The sequence below is a fragment of the Onychomys torridus genome, chromosome 4 (assembly GCF_903995425.1).
Source record: "Onychomys torridus chromosome 4, mOncTor1.1, whole genome shotgun sequence".
NCBI lineage: Eukaryota > Metazoa > Chordata > Mammalia > Rodentia > Cricetidae > Onychomys > Onychomys torridus.
The window spans coordinates 133,377,838-133,402,655 of record NC_050446.1 but is presented as its reverse complement, the minus strand read 5'-3'; the positions used below and the strand labels follow the sequence as shown (position 1 = coordinate 133,402,655).

The 24,818-nt window shown below is 48.9% G+C and overlaps 1 protein-coding gene across 2 annotated transcripts; it reads right to left on the bottom strand.

The window, feature by feature from the left end:
* Positions 1-1,589: 1,589 nt before the first annotated feature.
* Positions 1,590-22,861, bottom strand: Edn3 (endothelin 3). Of its 2 annotated transcripts, XM_036183068.1 has the most exons (5): positions 22,439-22,861; positions 21,643-21,946; positions 4,845-5,021; positions 3,928-3,993; positions 1,590-1,803 (listed from the first exon to the last, which is right to left on the bottom strand). In XM_036183068.1, exons 1-5 carry the CDS (start codon positions 22,488-22,490, stop codon positions 1,767-1,769), a joined length of 636 nt encoding a protein of 211 aa, XP_036038961.1. In that variant the 5' UTR covers positions 22,491-22,861; the 3' UTR covers positions 1,590-1,766. The 2 variants fall into 2 exon arrangements, with proteins under 2 accessions (XP_036038961.1, XP_036038963.1); XM_036183070.1 differs by lacking the exon at positions 3,928-3,993.
* Between the last annotated feature and the right edge of the window lie 1,957 nt (positions 22,862-24,818).

The following is a 24,818-nucleotide window of genomic DNA, read 5'->3' as shown; positions in this document are numbered from 1 at the left end:
CACCCCACTCCACCCATGTCTCACGTTATACTTTCCCAAACTCTGGCTCCCTCCTGCCCTCTCCAGAGGCCTACAAAGTATGGATATGGAACTGTGTATGCAAGGAAAAGCCCACAAACCAGAGCAAACTTTTAGGTTTTTATTATTATTATTATTATTATTATTATTATTATTATTATTATGTGTTTGACGTATCTTCTGAGTGTTCTCACAGCGAGTGGATTTGTCTTTGAGATACAATCTGGCCACTGTGCCAAACAGTACATATGTGCTTACACGTACTCTAGTTCTAAGGAATATGAGTTTGGATCCTGAACACAATTTAAAATCTATTTGTCTGTCTGTCTATCTACCTATCTACAGTGCTTTTACTTTTAATAGATCCCATAAAGGAGTTAAGTAGAAAACAGTTCCCCAATAAATAATTGCTTCTCTACACTATACATCCCCGTCCCAGCAAGCAGTCACTTTCACACACACACCCCTGTCAAAAGACGGGCACGTTCACACCTGTAATAACTTAGGAGGCCCTCCTCTGAAGTTCAACATCTGGTTAAGGCCCCACTTCACACACCAGCTCAAGTGTCTCCGCATGGTGCCCTTGGCACACGCCCAAAGACAGGTTCTCATTGCTGGGAGGCCTGGTGGGGAGGTGGCCAGACTGTCCCCAGCTGGGTCTGCAGAGCAGTTTACATGGGAACTCACAGTCCACCCCCCAACACACACACACACACACACACACACACACACACACACACACACACTCACCATGAACACAGCAGAAAGAGTTCAGCTAAAAGATTTTGAACCACCAGGAGTCACAAGTCCCAGATGTTGCCAATTCTATAGATAAACAGGAATTTACACAATGTACAAAGAGTTTGTGTTTTCAGCCTATTTTGAAGCCACTCCCTAAAGAGCCACGTTTATTCATGAAAGCAGATATTCAGCCTAATAGTCTTGAGCCAGACTCTCCTCAGGGCAGCTCCCTGCAAGGCAGGCTTGGGAGCTCTGACACAGAGGCCATCCTCAGAACCCATGGTTCTTTGCTGCATGCCCCGAGTTCAAAACCATCAAGGATGCATTTTCTCTTGTCTCATGCACATCGAGGTTTCTTGTCTTCCTTCCCTTCCTGTCTTTGAGATCCACTCTTTTGGTGAATACCAAGCACAGATAGAAGTTTCTAGATCCTATGAACTGCAAATTCACAGAGCAGAGCATAGTGAGGACCCAGATCTCAAGCAGACAGATGCCTTGCAGCCTCTAACTCACACAGGCCTGGCAGGCTGCAGACGCAGGGCTGCTCCAGCCACATGGGTATCCTGCGTCTTCTAAGAGATGGATGCGTGTTTACTTCTGTAAGAGCCAGCCTGGTGTCCACTTACTCTCCAAGAGCAGCCATGTCAAAAGCCAGTAAGTAGCTTTCTGACTTAACATACCTCCCAAACAACTTCCTTGTGAAACTGGAGCCGAAGGCATCTGGCCCCCAGGGCACATCTGGGATCATTTTTCCCATTAAGGAAGCTGGGGTCCTTTGGACTTGGGCATTCTTGGAGTAGGGATGTACTGGTAAGTGGGGGCTCTTTAGATGGGTCTTTCTTTTTTTTTTTTTTTTTCACTCAGGTCAATTCTCCCCTTGTCCCTAAAGAGGAAATTTGAACCTTGTCAGCACAAGCACAATGGCTCTTTCGTGGAAGGCAGTTGGCAGGCAGAGAGAGCGAGGGTGAAGTCTGCTGCAGGAAGCAAGAAGCATTGGTAGTGGCCTGCTATGGCCAGCCTGCTTTATCTGTCCTTGACTTCATCCTATTTCAAGGAAAGAGAACAAAAGAAAAAAGAGAGATGTTAATGACAGCACACCAGCTCTTCCAACTTGAGGAGGTGATTTCTGACCACACCTCTAGCTGTCTTTTGCCTGGAACTTCCCAGTACCAGTGCTGAGCAACTTCAGAGACTGAGTACAAAGGTGTGAAAAGATTAATAGCAGCAGGTGTGGCCACTGGGAGCCCCCCCCCCCTTTTTTTGGGGGGTTCACTCTTTGTGTGACTCTGGCCTTTACTAACTCATGTCTTACAGGGAAGCAGGGAGACACACCGGCTGAATTAAAGACTTTGAATTAAAGGCTTTCCTCTGGCAGAAAGTGTCTTCCAAGAACTTTACATGAATTAGAAGGTTCTGGAAGGCTGCCTTACAAGCTCCAGTGGGACACCTGCTACGAAATCCAATCTCATTTTTGATTGGATGTGTAGATGGGGTGAGGGGGCACACACACACACACATGCCTGAGGAGGTCAGGGGGCAATCTAAGGTGTCACTCCTCAGGATTAGTTGCCTTTTTTTTTTCTTTGAAACAGGGTCTCTCACAAGGACCTGGGGCTGTTGGTTTAGGCTGGGCTAGCTGTCCAGAGAGCCCCAGGAGCTGCTTTTCTGCCACCCCAGCCGTCACCCTCACTCAGGCTTGCAACAGTAAGCACTCTGCTGGTTAAATCATCTCTCCAGCATCCCCAGCTCCTTGATCATGTGACAGATCATAGCAGCCTCATGTGACAGAACAGGCACACCAGCAACAGCCTGGAAGGAGGCATCTTGTGCTTTCTCTGCCCACAGCTCCTAGGATGGATAAGACCGGTCCCTCTAGTTCCCCGTCTCCCGTCTCCGTAGCTCATGCCTCACCTCCTGCGTCTGTGCTCAGGTCACCTGGCTGGTGAGATGGCTTCTGTCTACCAAATCACAAAGCACAGCCACTCTAGCACTTTCTATCCTGTTTTTCTTTGCTTGCTTCAGTTTGTATTGTATATATTTGTCTGTCTGTCTGCTTCTGCCCCTAAACAAACTAACAAAGACCCAGTGCCTCATTCTCTGTACATCTAGGATAGTGAGGACCCAGCATGTAGCAGGTGCACAACAGATCTTGGCTGAATGGATGCATGAGTAAATCAATAAATGATACAATGGATGGATAGCTTTAATCACACCAGACTTTCACCAAGAGAAGTTTGGTTAGGGGTAGAAAAAAAGTGATAAAGAGAGGGAAGGAAGGAAGGAAGGAAGGGAGGGAGGGAGGGAGGGAGGGGAGGGAGGGAGGAAGGAAGGAAGGAAGGAAGGGAGGGAGGGAGGGAGGGAGAGGCTGAATGGGACCAGCTGAGGTCTGGTGCACACTCCCTGAGGACCTGCTGGCTCCTCAGCCTCTCTGCTTCCTTTCATCTTCTCTGGACCACTGGAGGCCATCTCATGGATTTGGGAAACTCCTGTACACAGGAGTTGGTTTAATCTTCCCTTGATCATTCCCTGTAGGAACTGAAGCCACCTCCAGGCTATTATTATGAACATAAATTACCATCCCATTGCAGATATGCAGCTGAGCCATTATTAATAATGACTTCTGATTGATAGAATGTCAAATAAGCCCATCTTGGTTGCAGGAAGCCCTCAAGATTGCTCATATCAAAAATTAACCAAAAAACAAATATACACACAGATGCACACACACAACAAACAAACAAAGAAGCAGGTATTAAAACAATACTAAAATGAGCTGGAAGTGGAGGGGGCAGGGCCCCACTGCCCATGTGCACATCCATTTCTACTGAGAGAAAATGATTTAACAGGGATCACTGGGTTACAGAAGTAGAGGCCAGAGTGGTATTGGTTGTCTCAACTCAGAGAGCTGTGAGAACCGCAGGTAACTGGCTTTGCTGTGAGAGCAGAGCTGGTTACCAACACCCTGAATGAAGAGGGACACAGAGGGTTACTCAGGACCAGAGAGCTGACAATAGCCATATACATCAAGAGCTGACAGACCCAAAGTCGCCAGTGTCTAATGGTGGGGACCCTTGTGAGCTCTGGAGTTCCACTGGTCACTTAAAATTGAGATCAGATGCTGCGTCTCCATCCACTCTGTGCCCCTGAATGAATGTACCCCATCTTCACCTCTGGTGTGGGCCTCTGGTCTCCCCCTTCTCTTCTGCAGCTCGTCTTCCTGCTCTCCAGGAATCACTGTGGGGGACACGGCAGTTTTCAGGAATTGGCATTTCCATATGGCTGGTTTAGGGGTGTCAAATTATGACTTCCTCTTTCCCACCAACAAAGAAATTAGTGTATTGCCCAAGGACTAAGTCCCAAGCACCAACCATAGGATCAATGTCTGAGTACCAAACACACTCCTCAGTTACTCACTGGATTTGAAAAACCCCAGTAGGGAGAACAAAGCACGTAAGCACCATGTTCTCCAGACGGCAGAGCCTGCTTTGCTTTGGGGTCACCCTAAAGGAGGACACATGAAGCCCATCTACAACACACTCAGCCTTCCTTCAGTCTAGCTTTTGGCTGCTCTGCCTGCCTGGCTTGATGAATCTGCCCAATGTAAAGGGAAAAGGAGCCAGGAGCTTTTAGCTACCTAGGGAACAATAGTCCAGGTGGCTGCCTCAGGGCAAGTATGGTGACTTCCCACTCAAAATGGAAACATGTACTTCCCTGTGCAGCTGAGAAGACAAAGCAGTTTCAGACTCAGAGAGGAGATCCAGGGGCTACAATGAAACCAAATGGGTGACCCAGGACAAGGAGTCCTTTGTGTGAGGTGGTGAGAACATAAACTCCTGATGGTTGTTTGCAAAGAACTAAAAATACACATAGAGATGGGTGGGCTCCTCACTCGTTCAATGTTTCCAACTCTCTGGTGTGTTTGTGGAGCTCTAGGCTGCAGAAGCTGTGGCCACAGTTCTGGAAGGCAAGGGTGGTTGAGGATCTGGCCAAGTCACTCTTCACCCACCCTTGTGAAGCCCCGGGGTTAGCGTTGCCCATCAGTGACTTGTACCTCCATATGAGTGGGGCTAGAAGGTGTGTCATACCTGTTGACATCTGCAGTGTGCACACAGAAGTGTGCACAGGCCTTGTCGTCCATCCCTGTACAAGCACAGCGCAAGCGTGTCCGTGGAGAAGGCTGAGAGCTTTCTGGAAATGGCCCTGAGGACCGCTTTCCCCGAAGGCTTCTTCTGTAGTTGGACAGTCCATAGGGCACAGTCTGTCTGCAGGGCATGGAGAAGTGTGAGAGGTGTCTGGTCTGAAGTGAAGCACCCCCACTATAGCATGCTAGCTGGGAACTGTCTGGAATGAACCCAACATCCAAATGGTCTGCTGAGATGGAGAGATGTGCAGGAGGCCTACCGAAGAGCTGACTGCCCTAGTAGCCATGCAGAGCTGACGCAAGTCTATGAACTCAGGAACACCTCAACCTAATTGAGGTGCCTAAAGCCAGGTTGCAAGCTCCTCCAGGTTTCTCTCTTATGGATCAAACAATGAAGGCTCCTACATAGCAGGTCCTAAGAACCCAGCCTGAGCCTCTAGCTCATCCCCAGCCTCTCAGTTAAAATCCTCTCATACATGAGGACCTGAGTTTAAATGCATACAAAAAAGCTTCGTGTATTGGCATGTGTTTATAATACCAATGCTAGGGAGTTAGGACAGTAGGATCCTTGGGGCTTGGTCACCAGCCAGTGAGAGAACCTGCCCCATAACCAGGTGAGCGGCTTCTGAGAGTGACACCTGAGGCTGACAATGGCCTCCTCATACATATGCACACACACACACACATGAACTACTAGACTTTCCCACCAGGAACCTGTCCTTCATTTACACAATGCTCCTGACAAAGACATCTGATGTGACCCAAGTGCTGGCCCTTAGCTGGGGCCTGACTTGGTGTCTATAAGTGCCTTTTGTACCTGAGGCTGTCCCTGCAACTCTGTCCCTGACAACTTCAGTGCTAACTGAACTCCAGGCTAGGTCTCACAGCTGGCACTAAGGAAAAAGGGGCAGATGCAATTACAGTTATTAGAGATCCACCCTAGCCCCCAGCTTCCTCAAAAAGGCAAACCCCAGCGGGTATATCCGGTGCTCTCCAGGAGCCGTCGCCACCATCTAAGTGGGGTGGCTGAGAGTGGAATTCACCACAGGAAGGTCTTATTGTGCAGCAAAAACTGTCTGAAATGATCAACCACTTCTGGTTATGGTAGGGATTGGGAGGCATGTCATCTAGAGCAATAAATGTTTAAATCTGGTTTTAAGAGCGAGCACAGCCCAACCGTAGCTCATTCTCCAGAGAGGAAAGACGTCTAGAGTTGAGTGAGAAGGAGTTAAAACCACATGCTTAATTCATTAATGTAACTGGACATGATCTGGGGGATGAACTACTAAGAACTTGAGGATGCTTATAGGGCCAGAGGCCCTTTTCCAGTAAGTCTGGACCTTCTTATTCATCCCTGTTTCTATGAGTCCCACAGAGTATCACCAATTATCCACCTCAAAGGGTGGCCTTGAATCCTCTCTGTGTTTTCAAAATAAAATCAAATTGAATTTCTTTTCCTTAGAAGCATGCAGCTATGAAGCCTTTTTGGGGGTGTTGAGGAGAGTCAGGCAGGGTGGCCTGTGGGGACCAGATGCTTACACAGCAGCCTCTTCCCTGCTGGCTTGGAGACTTGAGAGTACCCCATCCATCCCATGCCCCTCTGCTTTTGCCCCAACTCCTCCCTACCAAGCACCCTAAGAGGCAGCAGTAGAGCGAGGTTCCCTGCCAACCCAGATAGGCCCAGCTGCTGAGCAAGGCAGAGGGAAAAGGAAGGTCCTGTTGGGACCTGGATCTTTTCTCAGGAACAGGAGGGGGTCGGGGAGAATAATGTGGTCATTGTTGTGGGCCCAGACTTGGCTGAAGGTGTATTTTTCCAGGAACAGGGTTACGGTAAATCTCTAAGTGTTGACATTAAAGCTAGTCCTTCGTTTCTTGGTGAAAAGTATACATGAGGAACAGTGATGTTCCTATTCCTCCATCAACATCAAGACCTGCAATTCTAAAATTGCCATCAGCTGATTTTGCATTGCTGGGTGTCAAGCCGCTCAGCTGAAGCAAAATGCTCTGCCTAAACTGTTTTAAAAGTAAGGAAATAAGATGGCTGGGTGTTTCTTCACAAAGACGTGTCAGTGCTTCCACAGCAACCTCAAGGAGTGCCAGTACATATGCCCCCAAGAGCTTCAGAGAGTGTTTACAGAGCTGAGCCCCTCCCCAGGGTATGGAAGGCTCTTAGGAGCTGGCCATGTGAACACGTACAGGGTGTGGAACAACTGTTCAACATGGAGGCCCACCTACTCTAGGTCTAAATATTAAAAGACTATTGGTCAATCTGATAAATGCTTATCAAATAATCCCGCCCCTCAACCTGGAAAGAGGACATCCATAATACCTCAGAATAGCAGCCTTACATTAGGAATCCAGGTCTTCCTTGGAATTCTCAGATGAAATATAGCAACCAAAACAACACTGGCAACTTCTCTTGCCTTCTGCTTCATCCCACACCAAGGCAGACTCATCCATTCCCAGGCCCTGTCCCAAGAGCTATCTACTCACCATCCTACAAGCACCTATTCTGCAGGTTGAGGTATATGTGCCTGGGCCCTTAGTGTCAGACACTAGATAATATCTACATACACAGGCCCTAGAAGGGTCACAGGCTCAGGGACCTTCATGTAGGAGGATCCCAAGACTCAGAATACTCCGAAGATTGTCTGAAAAAGGTGCTTTTTACTTTCAGAGTCTCTTTGCAATGGGTGGAAGATGCATGGCCAAAAGAGAGCCACCAGGGGGCCTCTAAATCAGAGCCAGGTCAGGGTGTTTCCTGACCAGATCTGACTGCCCAATACCTGTTCCTTAGGAGCAGGTAACAGAGCTGGGTGTGGGGCTCACAGCTGTCCTCCTAGCACTAGGGAGGTGGAGATGGGAGGATTGATGGTCAAGGCTAACTGTGATGACATAACAAGTTTGAGGCCAGGTTGGGCTATAAAACTGTCAGAATACCAAAGCCGACAATGCAGAGCTCAGAGCTGATTCTCTACTTCTTCCGTACCAGCTCAGGGACTGAAAGCAGATTAGAATTGGGGCAGGCGGATCACTTCCAGTTAGACCTTAGCCTCAGCTACACAGACTAGGATGAGCTACAGAGTGAGATCTTATCCCAAGAGAACAACCACAACAAAACACTAAAAGAGAAGTGGGGGAGAAGAAAGAAAGAAAGAAAGAAAGAAAGAAAGAAAGAAAGAAAGAAAGAAAGAAAGAAAGAAAGAAAGAAAGAAAAAAGACATTGACTTTGGTTGCTAATTGTGAGGTAATCCCAACTTGACAAGACCAGATCCTTTGCAGTTTAATGAGCTCAGTCATGAAAAACATCATTACAAAGAAACTTCACGGGCTCTTAAGCATCCACCATGTAACTAGGATTATTTTAAGTATGAAATATAGATACACCCATGCCTACAAAAATTCACATGCTCCTGGGAGATGAAAACTGATAAAAGAGAAACATCAAGCACTATGCTCAGGCATAGAAATGGTACACAGAGTGCAGGGAGATTACCTGGTAATTCCATTATTAAGTTGTAAAGCACTTACAGGACCAGCACTCCACCCTCTCGGTATACAAAATGATTGTTAGGCATTTGCTGGAATGAGATGCTGCATGGGTAAACGCTCAGCAAAGAGTTAGCAGTGGATGAAAATTAGCTCCTTTGATTATTTAATTGGTTTGAGAAGTTGTGTTTCATCAGCAGAATTCCACTCATCAGCCTGCTGTGTTTGTGACGTGTGACTAAGCAATAAAGGAACCAGAAAACCATAGCAATGCCTGTCCCTGCCCTCCCTCATCCTGGCAGGCAGGGCGTATACCACCGCCCACTTTGTAAGAGTCTGTACTTCATTTTTGTCATTGCCCTTTGTCACCATGCCCTAAATGAGCAACATGAAATACTTAATAGTGGAACCATGAAAATGAAATTAAATTGGTGGAGAACCTTGGACCAGTACACTCAACCCAATCGTGACAGCCTACAGTTGAGCAGTAGAGTTTGATAGTGCAATTCCTCATTGAGACAGGCAGTCCTTCCATCTGTTGATGTTAGTTACACCAGAGGCCCACACAAGAGAAGCAGATGAAGGGATGGATAAACAAAACACGCTCCACCATACCTACATATGCAATGTCTAATGCTCTGCGTGTTTGTATAACAAATTATCTCTCAACTTATGTACTGAGAACACTCATTATTTAATCAGCAGTGAAGATGCCAGAATCTTATTTATCACAGTGTCTTTATTTTTTCAAGTTTTCCCAAATGTCATACATAAATGTTATTAAATATTAAACTCCAAATCGCCTGCATTCAGCCTTCATCTGCAGCACCACACCAAACACCCATTTATCTTTTGATGAGAAGTTTTCAAACAAGGAAAATGACTTTAGGAAAAACAAAACAAAACAAAACACCTGTTTCTGGTTCTGGGGCTTTTTCCTAGAAAAATGAGTGAGCTCTGCCTCTCTAACAGTGAGGTTGGCAGCTGCACGTGATGTTTAAAAGGTGGGCACAGATATGACAAGGGAGCAGCTAGAAATCGGCAGATGGGCATCACCTGCTGAGTTCAAAACCATACAGAGAGTGGATCAAACTGAAAGAAAAATCACTCCTCATTTCCACACTCAGTGGCATTTAGCAACACTTGCTGGAGAAGGGTCTGGGCAAACACTAGGAAGCTGTTAGGAGGTCCTGCATGTGAAGCAAGAATTCACATTCAGGTTAGCATACTGGCATGGCCAGCTTCCTCCATCCAACAGTGTGCTGTTCATCTCCTCTTGCATAACTAAGGCTGCCTGCACAGTAGCCCCACATTTCACTGTGGAGGTGCCAGCCTTGAGCTGGCTGCAAGATAGCACCGCACTCAGCCCAGGCTTTAGTCAGTACTTGCAACAGTTCTGTGCCTGCCACTTCCTGCTCGGTTGTTGCAGATATAGCTATAGTGAGCATCTGAGTTTAGAGCTCCAAGGTTAGTGACTTCTCTCATGAGAAGCCAGCCAGGCAGAGGAAAACACTGGCAAAATTAGTACCTATTATTATTTGGGTATGTAAATATAGTTGTTGTTCTAAGTTTAAAAAAAAAAGAACTCAAGTTCTGGTTGAATGTCTCCCCAGCAGTAGGGAATGTTCATCTACTCTCGGAACGTACGTCAAGTTCATGATCTGTCTCCTTCTGTTCATGCTTTCCCTTCTGAAACAGGAAAGCAAAGACAGTGGGGTAGCACAGCATGCAGTTCATAGGGCTTTGGGGAGCATGCTGACAGAGAGAGGAGAAACAAATGGTTTCCACTAGCTAGTAGGTGGTCAGGAGGCAGCAGCATCACTGGATACAGCCTCCTGCCTCCCAGGCTCCAGACAACCCCCTCTGAGATCCTCACATGCTGTCTAGCCATGGCTCAGTTTGGATTCTGTTAAAGCCTTCCTTAGATGGAACCTCTTGGCCATCATCTTAAACCTTCAGGCAAGGATGGTGGTGTCTGCCATGTTGTTGACTAACTCTGAAACGTTAGCCAGTTGGAACTGTGTTCTTTCCAGTGTTACAGGATGCACAAGTGCCAGGAAGTACTTGTCTAAACAAGTGGACCTGAACAAGGTATCCCACCAAGCCTGCACTCTGTCCTTAGGAGGTGGCAACCACCTTCTCAGGTATGACAGGAAGGCCTCTATGTCTCTGAGATGTTTTTCACTGCACCAATATACTAAAGAATTAGGATGAAGCCAACAAATGGAGCTGAGTAGCATCCTTTCCTTCCATCTGTGCCACGGTGGAATGGCAAGTTCCAGGTACCATCCCTGAGCAGGTAGAAGCAAACACACTCCCTGCCCCCATCCTCCTGCTCAGAGCCCAGCTCCAGACAATTGGTTGAGTCAATCGGGAGCCTTGACTTGTACTCACACACTTCTTGTTCACTCATCGTGCACAGACAGCCCACCTTCCTTGGAGGCCTTCCAACCTCCACCAAGGATGAAACGGTACAGGGAGTCTAGGTTCTGCATGTCCTCAGTCAAGCAGAAAACATGCATGTACAGTTGCTGGCTGCATGGGCTCTCACCCACACCTCCGGTTTCACAAACGTGGGAGCAGATCAACGTTGGAAAAGCCCATGGCAGAGTTCTCACAGCCCCCTGGAAAAGCTAAAACTATAGAGAATTTAGAGCTATGAGACACTGAGGGTCCTGTACTGTGATTGACGGATGACATTTAAGACATTTCCAAACAATGGTTATCACTACTGAGCATTGACCCCCTTATCATCAGTTCCAATACAGACGGACATATCTTCTGAAGGTATGGTATCCTTGGGGACTAGCCTTGACACAGTCTTCTGGGGTCAAAACAGCAGAACTTTGTCCAGCTGAGTCACTGACCGTGTCTGCCTGGTCACCTCTGCGCAGGTATGTGGCTCATGCCCTTCCTCAACACTATCACAACACAATGTCTCAGTAACAGGTATCTGCTTGTGCCAAGGGTGACTCTCTGCTCTGTCTCGAAATGTACAGAATTCCTGACTGGCTGAGTGGCGTTCTACTGTTCTGGTCCTCCATCCATCCTCCCCTTTTGGAAGATATGCTTAGCTCCCTCCCCATACTGGGAATTGAACTAGGGCCCCATGCAACCAGCAAATACTCTTCAACTGACCCGCCTGTCCCGCTGCGGTTTCACTTTTCCTTCTTGCTGTTTTCACTAAGCTGCCTACTCCAGCCTTCAACTCATTCTATTGCCTTTAATTTCCCATCCTCTCATCTCAGCTTCCGTAAGAGGCTGAGATTATAGTCCTGCAACACCAAGCTGCGGTAATTAATCTTAACTGTCAGCTTTATTGGATTACAAGCCCCTAGAGGATTAGTGGTCAGAAGGGCTCTGACTACTCAAAGGATTAAGCCCTGGCTGGAGTCATAGTATGATGGTATCACTGAGAGTTGATACAGAGGGTTAGAAGTATGTGACTGAACTGGGGGGTAACCCCAGCACTCAGGAGGCAGACGCAGGTAGATCTCCAAATTCGAGTCCAGCCTGGTCTACAAAATGAGTTCCAGGACAGCCAGGGCTACCTGACTTGAAAAACAGAGAAGGAAGAAGGGGAGGAGGAGGAGGAGGAGGAGGAGGAGGAGGAGGAGGAGGAGGAAGGCCAGGGGAGAGAGGTGTGTCCCTTCCCATGAACAAAACAAATCCTTCCTCCTCCTGCTCAGGACTATTCTTGCTACGATCACATAGCTGACAAGAGCAAGTCAAGGAAGGAGAATCCTGTCGGGCTCACACAGACTGCTATGGCGGCAGGGAAGACCCTGGAGCAGGAGCGGGGCCGGCAGACAGAGGTGAACTCAGCTTGCTTTTCCTTTTTATATTCAGTCCAGACCCCAAGCCCATGGCATTAAGGGAGAGTCTACCCACCTCAATGAACCCAATCTGCAAACTCCTTCAGATATGCTAGAACTTTCTCAACTAGACTAACTGGTCCTAGACCATCAAATTGACAGTATGAATCACCACACCCTCTTAAGTTGTTTCAGATGGTTATTATGATGACAGCCAAGGCCAACCATTAGTGCTAAGAGGGGTCTCCCTGGGAGAAGTGTGATCTTCAAATCCCTCCAAGTGGAGGGTCTCCACCTCGGAGTAACCACTGTGCTCACACATACACCACATGTGTGGGCACCCAGGACAAGGCATGAACTGGACAGGAGGTGGCCCCCAATAGGGAGGCCCCAGGCTCCAGCCTGATGGCTCTCTGAGATCCTGGGTAAGGATCTTCCTTGCTAGAAGATCTGAGAAGTGGCAAGTTGTTTGTCTACTTAGAAAGGCCCACCCAATTCCACATTCCACCTGATCTTTTTAAGAATCCTTTTGCCACCACACAAGTATCAACGGCTCCATCTTCAGAGAAAGCCCTGGACTACTCCAACAAAACCACAACTCAGCAACACACACACACCATCCCACCACTCTGAGAGGTTCCCAGGATCTCACCAATCATATTCAGAAAGCTTTTGCCCAACTGGGCCTTAGAAAAACAAACAAGCAAAACCCAAAGCCACAGAAACCATCAGCTCCCAGCTCACTGGGACACATAACCAACTCTCCCTTCTTCATACAGGGGGTCAGAGGGACAGGGGAGACAGGAAAACACTCTGGCATGTTTATGAGGAAGCTTAAGAGTTAAAGTCTCTGTTCTCCCTGAAAAGCTAAGAGAAATAAAGTATGTAGAAAAGAAGACATCTAAAGGATCCTTGGAGCAGCAAGCTTGCCCTCTACTGTATGACCAAAGGCATCAAAGGAGCTAGAGTTTCTCCAGCCCCGCCACCCCTATAACCCTGGCTAGCTCCAAGTCCGATGTAGGCATGAGACCTGGCTTCATTACAACTTTATGCAAAGCTGTAGACAGATGAGGCTCAAAATAGCTGCCAGATGCAGAGCCAGGAGAGGCAAAAGGTACTGGAAGGAGGGGGCTCCCTGTAGAGGGGTTTTTCAAAAACGCTGACACCACCATGTCCCTTTAAATCATCTGTGGCATGTGAGTGGAGCCCACCTAGCTACTTTCCAGGGAAGCCCATGTCAGGACAGCAAAGGTGACCAGACTTGCTCAACGACATCACGCTGATGACAAGGTCTTACTTGTGGCCTGTCTCTTGGTGCCATCTTGCAGTGCCAATAAATCCAACACTTCCTTCAAACTAAAAGTATCTGGGTCCCTGTTAGAGAGAAACAGGCTTTATCCTCAAGTGGGAAGTCGGGGAGGGAACTGGAGTGAGGTGGGGCAGGCAGGCTCAAGGTCAGCAGCTAACCTGTTGATTTTTTGCAGGTATGGACTTTTGCACTCATTTTGACCTTATGAAAATATCTTGCCTTCCCATGCTGAGGTCCGGGGCCTCTGAACAGCTATACTTAAAAATATCTTGCCCTCCAGCACCAATGCTGTCATACAAGAAACACACAGAAATCAGATCTGTATTCTCAATTAGTTGCTTCTAACTTTCAGCAAAGCAATTTCCCCTCCGCTATCCACCAGAGGCCATTTGTCCCTCTGGCCATCCCTGTCTCTAGGCCTTTCCAACAGACTAGGAAACAAATCTGTTTCTGGTTTTAAACTTACTGGGTTGGGATACAGGGCTCTGAGCCGAAATGTCCCAGTCACTGCTTACTAGAACCTCCTGCTAAGTCTGCCTCCGAAGGCCATAAAAGTAGGGCAGGCTGAGTGCTGCCAATTTCTACAAGAGCTTTTGGCTCTAAGACTCTGTGCCAGGGCTGAGGCATATGCAGCATCATGGTCCTGTCCTGTTGGTCTATGCTAGGGAGACCTGTGGGCTGCTGGGAATTTAACCTTCTAAACTGTTCCTAGACAAGCAACCTATTCCTACAGCAATCATCATCCACCACATCCAGCCATTCTGCTCGTCAGTTTTCCCTTTGAGCACAGTTGATTCTAAACCCAATGAGGGGCATAAGTGTTTGCACCCATGTAGACATGTTGGGCATGCACACGTGAGTTTTTGCATGTGTGTGTTTCTCATCTTCAATACTGTTGTTCTAACAGAGAACAGGAAGGAGTAGGTCATCTTCTCCTGTGAAATAGACCTGAGTGATGGCTAAACAGGGTCTCCTACAGTGTGGAATGGACCCTGTAAAAGCTCCCCAGCAGACATGCTGAAATGCCAAGGGTGCAACTTGGGATTGAGAGCTGGAATGCTGAAGTCAGGCGGGTCCCAGCCATGGCCATGGAGCCTCCTTGAAGAAAGCATTGTTTACCTCCCAGCTTCCTTTGTTTTAAATTCTTGTAGGAATAAACCACACCAGAGATGTCAGGGACTCACAAAGGCCTTCAGATTTAAGGCCAAGTTCCTAGCTGCAACGCCCCTTTCATCTAGCAGAAATCCAAATGCTCCCTTGGAGTCACGTAGGGTCACAACCTTTTACCAATCTTTCTTGCTTCAAGTCAAGCTACCCAAGAGTTTCCGGCGGGATTCAGTGGCACTCCAGCCTAGCCTGACTTTGCTCCCAGGCATCTCTCATCCCCCTTGACCTTAGGGCTTTCAGCCAGTGGGAACTCAAGGGAAAGGTCACCTTGAGTGGCTGACCTTTGCACCTACTCTGAAATTGAATCCCAAGGTTCTCCAGTAAAGCACATTTCTGTCAAACGATCTAAGAACTAAGTTATTCAAACTCAAACTGACATGCAAGGTGTTAAACTCCCATGGGGGAGGTGGAAATGGATACATGCAAAAATACAAGCTCGGGAGTTGGGGCAAGTGTGAGTAGTCAGAACCTTGAACTTGGCATCACTGCATCTGGCCAGCATCATTTTCTACACATCCTTCTTGACAGTATACCATGGAATTATCTCTCAGCAGGCCTATGTGCACAATCTTCTCTGCATCATTCCTAGTGACTCCCTGTCTCTTGTACCCACTTCAGGGCCTGGGTCTGAAGAGAGATGGAGAACGGAAGTTCTCAATCCTGGGGGATCGTCAGCTACAAATTCCTTGCTTGGGAGTTCACTAGACTCTCCCAGGTGAAAAAGCATTTAACAGGGAGACTCCAAACAGAGCCTTCATCTTTCTCTGAAATGGCAAGGTGCCACCTACAGTGCCAAGGGAGCTGGCACCAGGGACCTCAGAGAGCACCATGCCCTAGTCCCCAAGCCTTCAGATTATTTACCAAGAACAAAGAGAAGCAACAGGAAATAACAGAAGAGGGTGGAGCAAGAATCCCTTCCCACCTGCAACAACCTTTGGCCACAGGTGCCTTTATCGAGCTAGTTATCAGCCACTGGGACAGCCAGACACGCCTTCTCCCAAGGTCTGGAAACCTTTATGCTAACTGGACACCAGTAGACTGTGAACAATGTCTCCAGAAATGCTGCCGGTCGGAGAGGGAAAAGCGTAGGCACTTACTGCTGGGGACTCCTGGCCAAGAGAGAGATTAGGGTAAGATGGTCCAAGAAGTCCACTTCCCTAGCACCAAAGAAGGGATTTTTCTAGCCATTGATGCCTTCCAAGCATGAGATGGGGGCTAGCAAAGCAGTCACTTTGTAGAGAGGCTTGTCTGTACTGATGGAAGTTGTTCTGGATGGAGATGGCTACATTTTTAAGACCTTGCGTGTGACAAGTCAAAGCACCGTGCTAACCTGTCCCCAGATCCTTGTACCATTCACCTTCATACACTCTTCACTTCCTACTGGCACATAGGGGACTGAGGCCCATGGAGGGACATCTTCAAAGTGGAATATACAACAAGTTTAAGCTCTCTAATGACAGGCGGGTCTGCTTCTCCTGGTTGTAGAAATGCACCTGAGGGAGCCCTGAGGTCCCTCTTTCTAAATGCCATAAGTCTTTCACCCAAAGTGCACAAGAATCTGGACAGCGAGGAGGGATGGAGTGAAGCAAATTCATCTCTCTTCTATGCATAACCTTAGTGATGGCACCAGGCAGTGAGAAGCAGGTCAGGGCATGGACTTAGAGTGTGAAGTGCAGGAAGCCAACAGTCAGAAAAAAGAAAATCCCACCCGGAAGATAGAGCCAGTGGGCTAGGAATCCCTCAGACCCAAAGAACAGAAGCGGCCAGAGATAAGAGCCTTGTCCCAGAGCCCAACCCACTGCCACAGAGACATGGCCTCCATGAAAGGGAACGGGGCGACGGCTCAGCCAGTGAAGCAGCCCAGGCATGAAGTCCTGAGTTCGGATCCCTGCACCCACATAAAAAGCCAGGCGTGGTGGTGTTGTGTCTGTAATCTCAGCATTGAGAAGATGAAGACAGGGGGACCCCCTGCTGAGTAGATACTCTAACTCAATCAGTGAGCCCCAGGCCCCAGTGAGAGACCCTGTCTGCAAAAAACGAATATGGAAAGTGACTGAGGACAACATATAATATTGACCTCTGGCTCCCACCTCTACAGCCATACACATATTAACATGCACACACACACCAAATGCATGGATGAAGGAGTTAGTCATAGTACATAAGGGAGGCCTGTGCTGGGAAAGGAGAACAGAGGGAGACTGGGAGAGCAGATCTAGAAGCCACACAACTGTCCTGAGTGTCCCTATAATCCCAGGCCAATGGCTCAGCCTCCTGCAAACTATGGAAGACACACACTTACACACACCACAGTTACACAAAATGATGTATGACCATCCCACATTGCCATTGTTATCAGGACTGGTCAGTCACTCACTACATGTTCCCAACACCAGGAAAAGACACTGTCCTTTCTGTCTCAAATAAATGCATCTCCAGGCTTGATCCTATCATGGCTGACTCACAGAACAGGGGGACAATGGTGGGTGTGCAGCTGGCTCCAATCTGCAGGAAATCATGGCCCCAGACCAACAGGTTCTATTGGGATCCTCTAACAGTTGGGTAGTCTCTCTTAGAAACCTGGTAAAATGCCTTTCTTGAAGAACACAGATGGCGAAAGCATGGCTTGTGCTTTTCTGTGGTAGAAGACATTAAAATGCAAGTTCAAATGTTGTGTTAATTATTATTATTATTATTATCCGTCTACTCTTCACTTCTTTGGGGAAGGAAAGAACACAAAACAAATGTGTTTCATTCCTGCAGGATTAAGTCAGTGTGGCATGCTTTGGCAAAGGCCAGGCAGCAGGCTGGACATCCTTAGGAGAAGTCAGAGAAACTCAGGGAGACCCCCTTGGGCACTGCCTTAAAGCTGGACGAGAATCTGTATCCTACAGAGGGGAAGCAGAGAGCTGATGCCACCTCCTACCAAACAGAGAAATATGGCCATAACTCCAGGGCATAGCTCTGGGCTGCTGGAGTCTGCCTCGCGAGCCAGTGGAGATCAGAGTTATCAGGCTTTCCACCATACTAGTCACGATTCCCAACGTCTTGCCCTGCTCTTTCCATAAATACATTCCTGCTTGTCAGCCATGTGGCTCAGATTTTTGTTTGGGAAACATAGTAGCCATCACAGCATCACAGTGCCTCTCTCAGATGTCCCTAAGGGATTAACAGATGGTAGGTCTCCTGGTGCAGAGGTGGAGAAGCACACATTGGGCTCTTTGCTTGGTGTCCTGTCTGCTCTGCTGCTATTTGTAGGGCTGGTTTTCAGTCAGCTATCTACCTCAGAAGGAAACTACCTCTGTGTGGTATGTTAGAGGCAATGTCCCAAGAAGGTTAATTTTGTTTTAATGTCCAGCTGTTTAGTCAACCACTGACCTAGACACTGCGACTGGGAGGGTGTTTTTCAGATGTCCTTGTCCCTTATATAGACCCTCTGAGCAGAGAAGATTGCCTTCCACAACCTAGACAGGCTTTGTTTAGTCAGTTGGCAGCCTTAAGAGTCAAGAGTGAGGTTCCCTAACAAAGATGGAATTTTGATTCTGGGCTCCCTTTGGTCTCAAGTCTATGTCACTGGAATTTTCAGTCATTGGTAGCCTTCAGCTGTGATCACATAGTAGCATTTTCTCTGTCTCCACACAGTCATACATGCATACCCTATTGTTTCTGTCTCTCTGGTGAAACCTGAGTGGTACAATCTCCTGCCTTAAAAGGAGGATATATATTTTTTAAGTACATGTATGCAAGGAAGCCCCAAGCATGCAAGTGTGTATACACATGACATCCTATGCATCATCTCCCCACTCACTGTCTTAGGCTTTTCAAAATTTCCAGGACAAGATGGGATGGGTTTTCCTTGGTTTGGATTTTGTTTCTTTGTTGGCAATGTTGGAATTGCTCATAGCTTGTGGGGAACTGAGGTTCCTCACATGTCCAAGGCAAGTTTTAGGAGGAGGCTACTGTGTCATTTGTTAGCTATGATCTCAGATGCCAAAGAGTACAACTGATAAATGGAGAATATACTTCTTCTTCAGGACTGTGGGTTTTGTTGGAGAAGGTGAAGAAGTTACAGGTAAGGTGCTTGGAAAGACATGCACCTTCACAGTGCAGTGAAGTGCAGGGTCTCTAAAGAGGGCCACACACCCTGGACAAAGAGACCTCCTGGGAGAGAGAAAGCCCTTCAGACTGGAGCCACAGCAACAGTTAATTCAAGAAAACCAAACCGGGTTCAGGGGTTAACCCAAAAGTCAGCCAACATCGATGGAGCATCCACAGCATGCTGAGAGATGCCAGAAAAGGATGACTGGGCTCAGGGTATGAGGAACATGGGAGAACCAGAGAATCTCAGATCCTCTTGGAAATATAAAGGTCCCTTAAGCCTAAATTAGCAGTTAACCTCCCATGAGGATATGAAATGGGGCTTGATGGTAACTTCCGACATTACTCCTGCAGAGTGTTGGATGTAAAAGTAGGCCTACTGTCAACACGATTTTCAGAAGGACCTCCCTAGTGTCCCTCAAGGACAAAGGCAAGGGGTGGACTTGGTCTCCACAAAGCTAAATGGGCAGGGAGAGGAACACCATGAAAAAGCAAAAACACCCAAAGTTTGAGAGGTTCTTAGTTTAGGAACAAGGGTCAAGGCTCCTCCTCCAACCTGAGCAAACAGCCACAGGGACCAAGAGCAACCACATCCTGGTGAGGACATTTGGGGGAGTGAGAAGAGGAGGTCTGCTTGGGACAAAGATGGTAAGAGGGAGGGACCACTGGAGAGGAGAGGCTGAGACTGGGGGATAAGGAGTAAGCCACAGACCTGTGTGCCAGTCGGTACCTCTTCTGGAGGCCCACTGAACTCTTTTTCTCTCATTGTAATATTGTTCCAAGAATTTTAAAGATAGCAACTGGATCTACTTACTGGAAGGAAGGAGAAGAGGAAGGGAATGAAGAGCGTTTGTGTGTGTGTGTGTGTGTGTGTGTGTGTGTGTGTGTGTGTGTGTGTGTTTGCATGCATGCACAGAAAGAGAATAAGTCCATTCAGGAAACATCTCCCCACTAACATATTTATCTTGTCTGAATTCAAAGTGCTCAGGTCTGGCAACTGTCGTTTTTCTTTCCCAAGAGGTTGAACGGGACACCAGACACTGGGTCACCCCCTTTCTCCCCACTGGCTAGAATAAAACAAGGTGGGGGGAGACAGGAAGAGATCAACCAGACACTGAGAAAGACTCCTCCAGGTGACTGGTAAAAGCAGAAGACCCACAGCTTCCTTTCCGACAGCCCAAGACAGCTCAGAATTCCAACACAGGACCTCAGATATCGCTGGGTGTTTATGGAGCCTCTGGGACACGTCCCAGGTACTCACTTCCTGCCCAGGTGGTGCTCAGCAGTCTGGAGCAGAGGCAGAGACCCCAGTCACTTACTGCCGAGTTTCTTCTTTCTCCTATGGGATTCTAGCCAAGACCAGGACCCAGGGCCACTACTGACTGTCCAGTGCCCCTGTCTCTGCAGTGCTCATTTGGTGGGATCATGATGGCAGATGGTTAGGAGTCAAGGAGAACAATGGTCAGGGTGCTGGTGGCTCTAAGAAAGGAGGGGCCTGAGGCTCTCTGAGAAGAACAATCACTCCATGACTGCATCCTTGTTATCCTCCCATCTCCCCACTGTGGGATGACAGGTTGTCCAAGGGCCTCATCAGACACAGCAGGAAAGCAAATGATATCGTTAGGATCATCTCCAGAACTGGTGAGACCTGGGCAGCCCTTGGTTCAGTAAGGGACAAGTTGCAATCCAGCAGCAGCCATGATTAAACAAACCCAGGGTCCAGCTGAGCCCAGGACCTATACAGGAGTCTGGGTGGCTCATCACTGAAGCCAACTCTGCCATTCAGGCAAAATGGGGAGACTTTAGACCTACCTGGATGTGGTTAGAGATCTTGTCACCAGGTCCAAAAAACACTGGATCCCACAGGGGACCCCCTCTCCTGTATACTTCATCATTGGGATGTCTAGGTGAGTGAGTGACCCCTCAAAGCCACAGGAGAGAAGAAGTCACAAAAGAGAATAATTAGTTGCCTTTCCAGACTGAGGCTTTGTGCTCAGCCATCTCCAAACTCCCAAACAAGAATCCCTAGGCAAGTTCAATTAGATGTCCCAGGAGATGCAGAAAACACCCAAGGAACTGATTTTAGTAGCATCCAGACCAAGTCTAAGATTGAAGCAATCAGAGAGGCAAACACTGGAGATAGTGGCCTGAACAAGGTCAAGCCATCTATCTGCTTACAAGCTGCATCTTAGTGCAAGATGATCCTAGACGTTGAGTGGAAGTCATGTGGAAGATAAGATAGCCAAACCCTCCCTGTAGCCCCAGGGGAAGGTGGTCCTCACCAAAGGCTGGTGCTAGACTTCATCGGCACCCTACCACTAGGTCCTTATAAGAGATTTTAAGGCTGGACAGAGAGGCCTCTGTGGCTCTGGCTGTGGACTCTGGGGTCAGCCATGGGGAATGGCAGTCATGTGAGGTTCGTGTGTCACTCTAGCTTGGCATCCAAGATGGGCAGGGAAGGAAGAAGCCATTTCACAGGATGGATGCCATCCGGTCTGCCAAGCCCACCTTCCTGCTTCCCCTGTGCCCCAGACTGCTCTTAGAGAATTCCAAGGAGGCTTCAGAGCAAGGCTCAGACCATTTAGCCCCCTAGGGCAGGAGCTCAGACACTTCTCAGGCATCTAAAGCCCCTGCTACCACATCTGAAACCCAAGATTGAGTTTCTGCAGGGTTAGGTCGTCAGAGGGAAGGTGGGTCACCCCTGGCCAGGGATAGGACTTGTGCTGGCTGGGGACACTGCAAGATCTGAACTCTGCACCATGGCAGATTCGGGGTCTGACTGAGGTGGGCTGAGGGCCATGCAAAGAACCTGACACCTCAGGCCTGGCACAGAGCCATGCTCCCTACCCCCCAGGCCAACTCACTCAGGAGTGTTGATCCAGATGATGTCCAGGTGGCAGTAATAGACGCACTCCTTGTCCTTATAAGTGAAGCATGTGCAGCGCCGAGGACGGTGGGGCGCAGGGGCCCCCTGCTCCCCAGAACTGCCTGGTCCCTGATCCTGCCCAGAGCTTCCAGGATTTGCAGGCTGTGCAGCTGTGGAAGCAGCAGTCCTCTCACCGGGGCCAGTCACAGTCTCTTCACAGTCCCCCTCTGACCCAGCTTCAGGGGGGCCCTGGGACACGCTGGTCCTGCCAGAGCCCCCAGGCTGGGGGCAAGGGACAAATCCTGCAGGAGGCAAATTGAAGGGCTCCTAAACAGCTGAAATAGAGTTCTTGGCACCCACTACCCCCGCCCCCAAACCGGAATGAGAATCAACCAAACTTCTGGGATGTCTAGGGCTGGCTTATGGTTGCATGTCGCCTGCGGTCTCCACACTAAGCCAAATGCCTAGAAAAGTTTACAAAGCTCTGTAAAAACTTGCAAGCTATTTTCAGTCCCTGTGAAGTCTGAAAGCTGTTTGCCCTTCTCTGGTGAAAACTCGATTTTGTATAGTCTCTGAAAAGTGCCCAAAGAATAGCCTAAGTCTCCCAGACTGAAACCCCCAGACTCAGTCAGTGGAAGTAATCGTTGTGTCTTCAGGGCCCTCTGCCCGCCCCTGGGAGACTTCAGGGTGCAGAGCTGGGCTCATTTAGCTTTTCCACAGCACAGACCCGCGCCTGGTTCCTTTTGTGTGCACTCCCGCGTGGAGAGGCGCGCCGCCCCGCCCCTCCCGCTTACCTGCAGCGGAGGTCACTGTGAGCCCGAGAAGGAGCCACAGCCCGGGCTCCATGAACCCTGATCAGGCGCGGGAGCACCCGGCCTAGATGGTGGCCGCTTGTGATCTCGAAAGGGCACTGGGACCGGGTACAGCTTTCGAGTCCTGCCGCTGCCTGAGCTGTGCGACCCGGCTAAAAGTTAGTTGGCTGCGGCGGTCACGAACTTTCAGAGCTCGCTGCCCATCCCTGCGCTGGGCTGGCCGGCTGCGGCTCGGGCTTTTCTGGCTCCCGCACCACCCCCTTCGCCTCCCCGCCCCTCTGAGGGGCTGGAGCTGCCGCGTCGGGCCTTTGAACCCGGGGCGCACGGGGGTCGCTTTCCAAGCGCAGGGGAGAGCCGACCAGAGGCGCATTTGCCCCAGGCGCACCCAGGGCCAGTTAGAGGCGGGCGCCGCGCTCCCAGTGGTGGGTGGGGTAGGGTGGGGGGCCCTGAACAGCTGCACGAAGGCCACACCGTCTGCCCCTGTGCATCCTGGTCACTTACACTCAGATTCACACGTGCAGCACCCTCCCCAGCCCAAAGCAACCCTACCCCACCCCAGGAGCTCCAAGATCATGAAAGGGCCTCAAGACAGAGGGTTGCTGGCTTCTTGTTTGTTTGAAATCAGTCTAAAGACCTGTTCACCAATAGCTTACCCTTGCCGAGGCCTACTGGCCAAGGCTTTGAGTGTACTTTACACTTCTGATTCATGGGTGTCCCAGCCAGCTCCCTGCCTGTTGAAGTTCTGATGGTGGGTAGGGCAGTGGGAGCAGAGCAAGGACACAAAGATTTCACTCAGCATGAGTAGCAGTCCTGGGGAATCGAATTTCCTCACTGCTCCCTCAGTGAGGGGCAGGTGCCTCTCTCTAGAGGCATACTCAGCCCTCAGCTGCCCTCAGGAGTCTCAATTCTCAGGTGGTTTCATGGGTCTGCAAACCTTTGACCTCATAAAAGGTGGATTTTCAAGGTCATCCCTGCTAACCTCCTCCCCACCCCCATTACTCCTGATGACTGGCATTCTAAAATGTAGAATCCTCAGAGGTGACCCAGTTGGCTCCTGAGGCAAGCCGCGAAAGGGGTACAATTTTCACTAACTGGCTGAATCTCTCAGGACATTTGCCCACTGAACACAGTCACCATGCCAGGAGGAAGCCCAAACCAGCCAAGCAGAGAGGCCCCAGAGAATTCTACCTGAAGGGAAACTGAGGCCTCACAACCAATGCCAGCTACTGACTGGAAACAGGGAGAGTGACTCAAGGGCCTGCCTTCAAAGATGCCAGCCAGGGTCAGTTGGTTATGGTTGGTTTATGTCACAAGACACTTTTGACTGAGGTACATACAAAACAGAAATGTACTGCTCACAATTCTGAGGCCTTGGATGTCCAAGCATGCTCTATGTCTATCATGGGTTCCCTTTCTGCCTCGTGGATGGCTCTTCAGTGGCCATTTGTGGTGGAAGGCCAAAGGTGCTCCTGGGGCCTTATTTATCAGGTCACTAGTCTATCCTCGAAGGCTTTGCCCTTGTGACCTGGCCACCTCCAAAGCTCCACCTTCTAACACAGTCATCTTGGGAGTTAGGATTTCAACAGGTCAAGGAATGTATCTATTATTATTTCTTCCCTTGGAGTTAAACTATCCATCTGCAGCAGTGGGCGCTGACAGACCAGTTGTCTTCCCTGGCATCTATAGGTGGGGCCAAAGCAAACCACTGCCTGGATCAACATGTGCCCTGGATCTTCACTCCAGCTGAGATAAGAAAGGTTAAAGGTGAAGAAGCAGGGTTAAGAGCAGAAGACATTGTACAACAGGGAGGGCAGAGACAAGGCAGCTGGCTCTCAGGAGAGGCACTTTAATTGGTCCTTACACTTTAATTGGTATACAGTGACCTGCACACCATCATTGTAGGAATTCCCAAAGACCCTTCCTTTCCTGTTCTGCTCTTGCTGCTGTCCCAGGAGACTAATGGGCATATCCTTAACAAGTTTCCAACCAGCACCACCCTCTCTGAGCCCGAGGAGAGCAGGCAGTGGCTGGGCTGGGCAGGACTGGGGTTCTTAATGGTGTGCTCATTTTTTATTTATGGCAATCAATGGTGGCTTTCCTTGGCTCATAGAGATAGAGCATTCCTTTCTAAGTTAATTTCGTTAAATCAAAGGGAAGTAAACTGGGTTGGAACTCTGTAACTCACAGCTCAGATGGTTTGTTGGGGCAGAAAAATCATGAAGCTACTCTGCCTGCCACCAACTCCTGGAAAGACAGGCTCTAATGGGTGGAGACTATAAAACCAGGTGAACGGGACATAAGGAAGCTATGGGGACCAGCTGATGGCGGTGTCCCTAAGACAGCAGTGTTTACCACCAAAGAA

Bases quoted from the DNA above. Each gene is read 5' to 3' on its own strand.
- Edn3 (XM_036183068.1), bottom strand. From the start codon at position 22,490: ATGGAGCCCGGGCTGTGGCTCCTTCTCGGGCTCACAGTGACCTCCGCT. The intron at 5,022-21,642 runs GTGAGTTGGCCT...CATGCCCTGCAG, and splicing joins ATCTGGATCAACACTCCTGA to ACAGACTGTGCCCTATGGAC. The intron at 1,804-3,927 runs GTGAAGATGGGG...TCCTTGAAATAG, and splicing joins ACCAGAGGCCCACACCAGAG to GATGAAGTCAAGGACAGATA.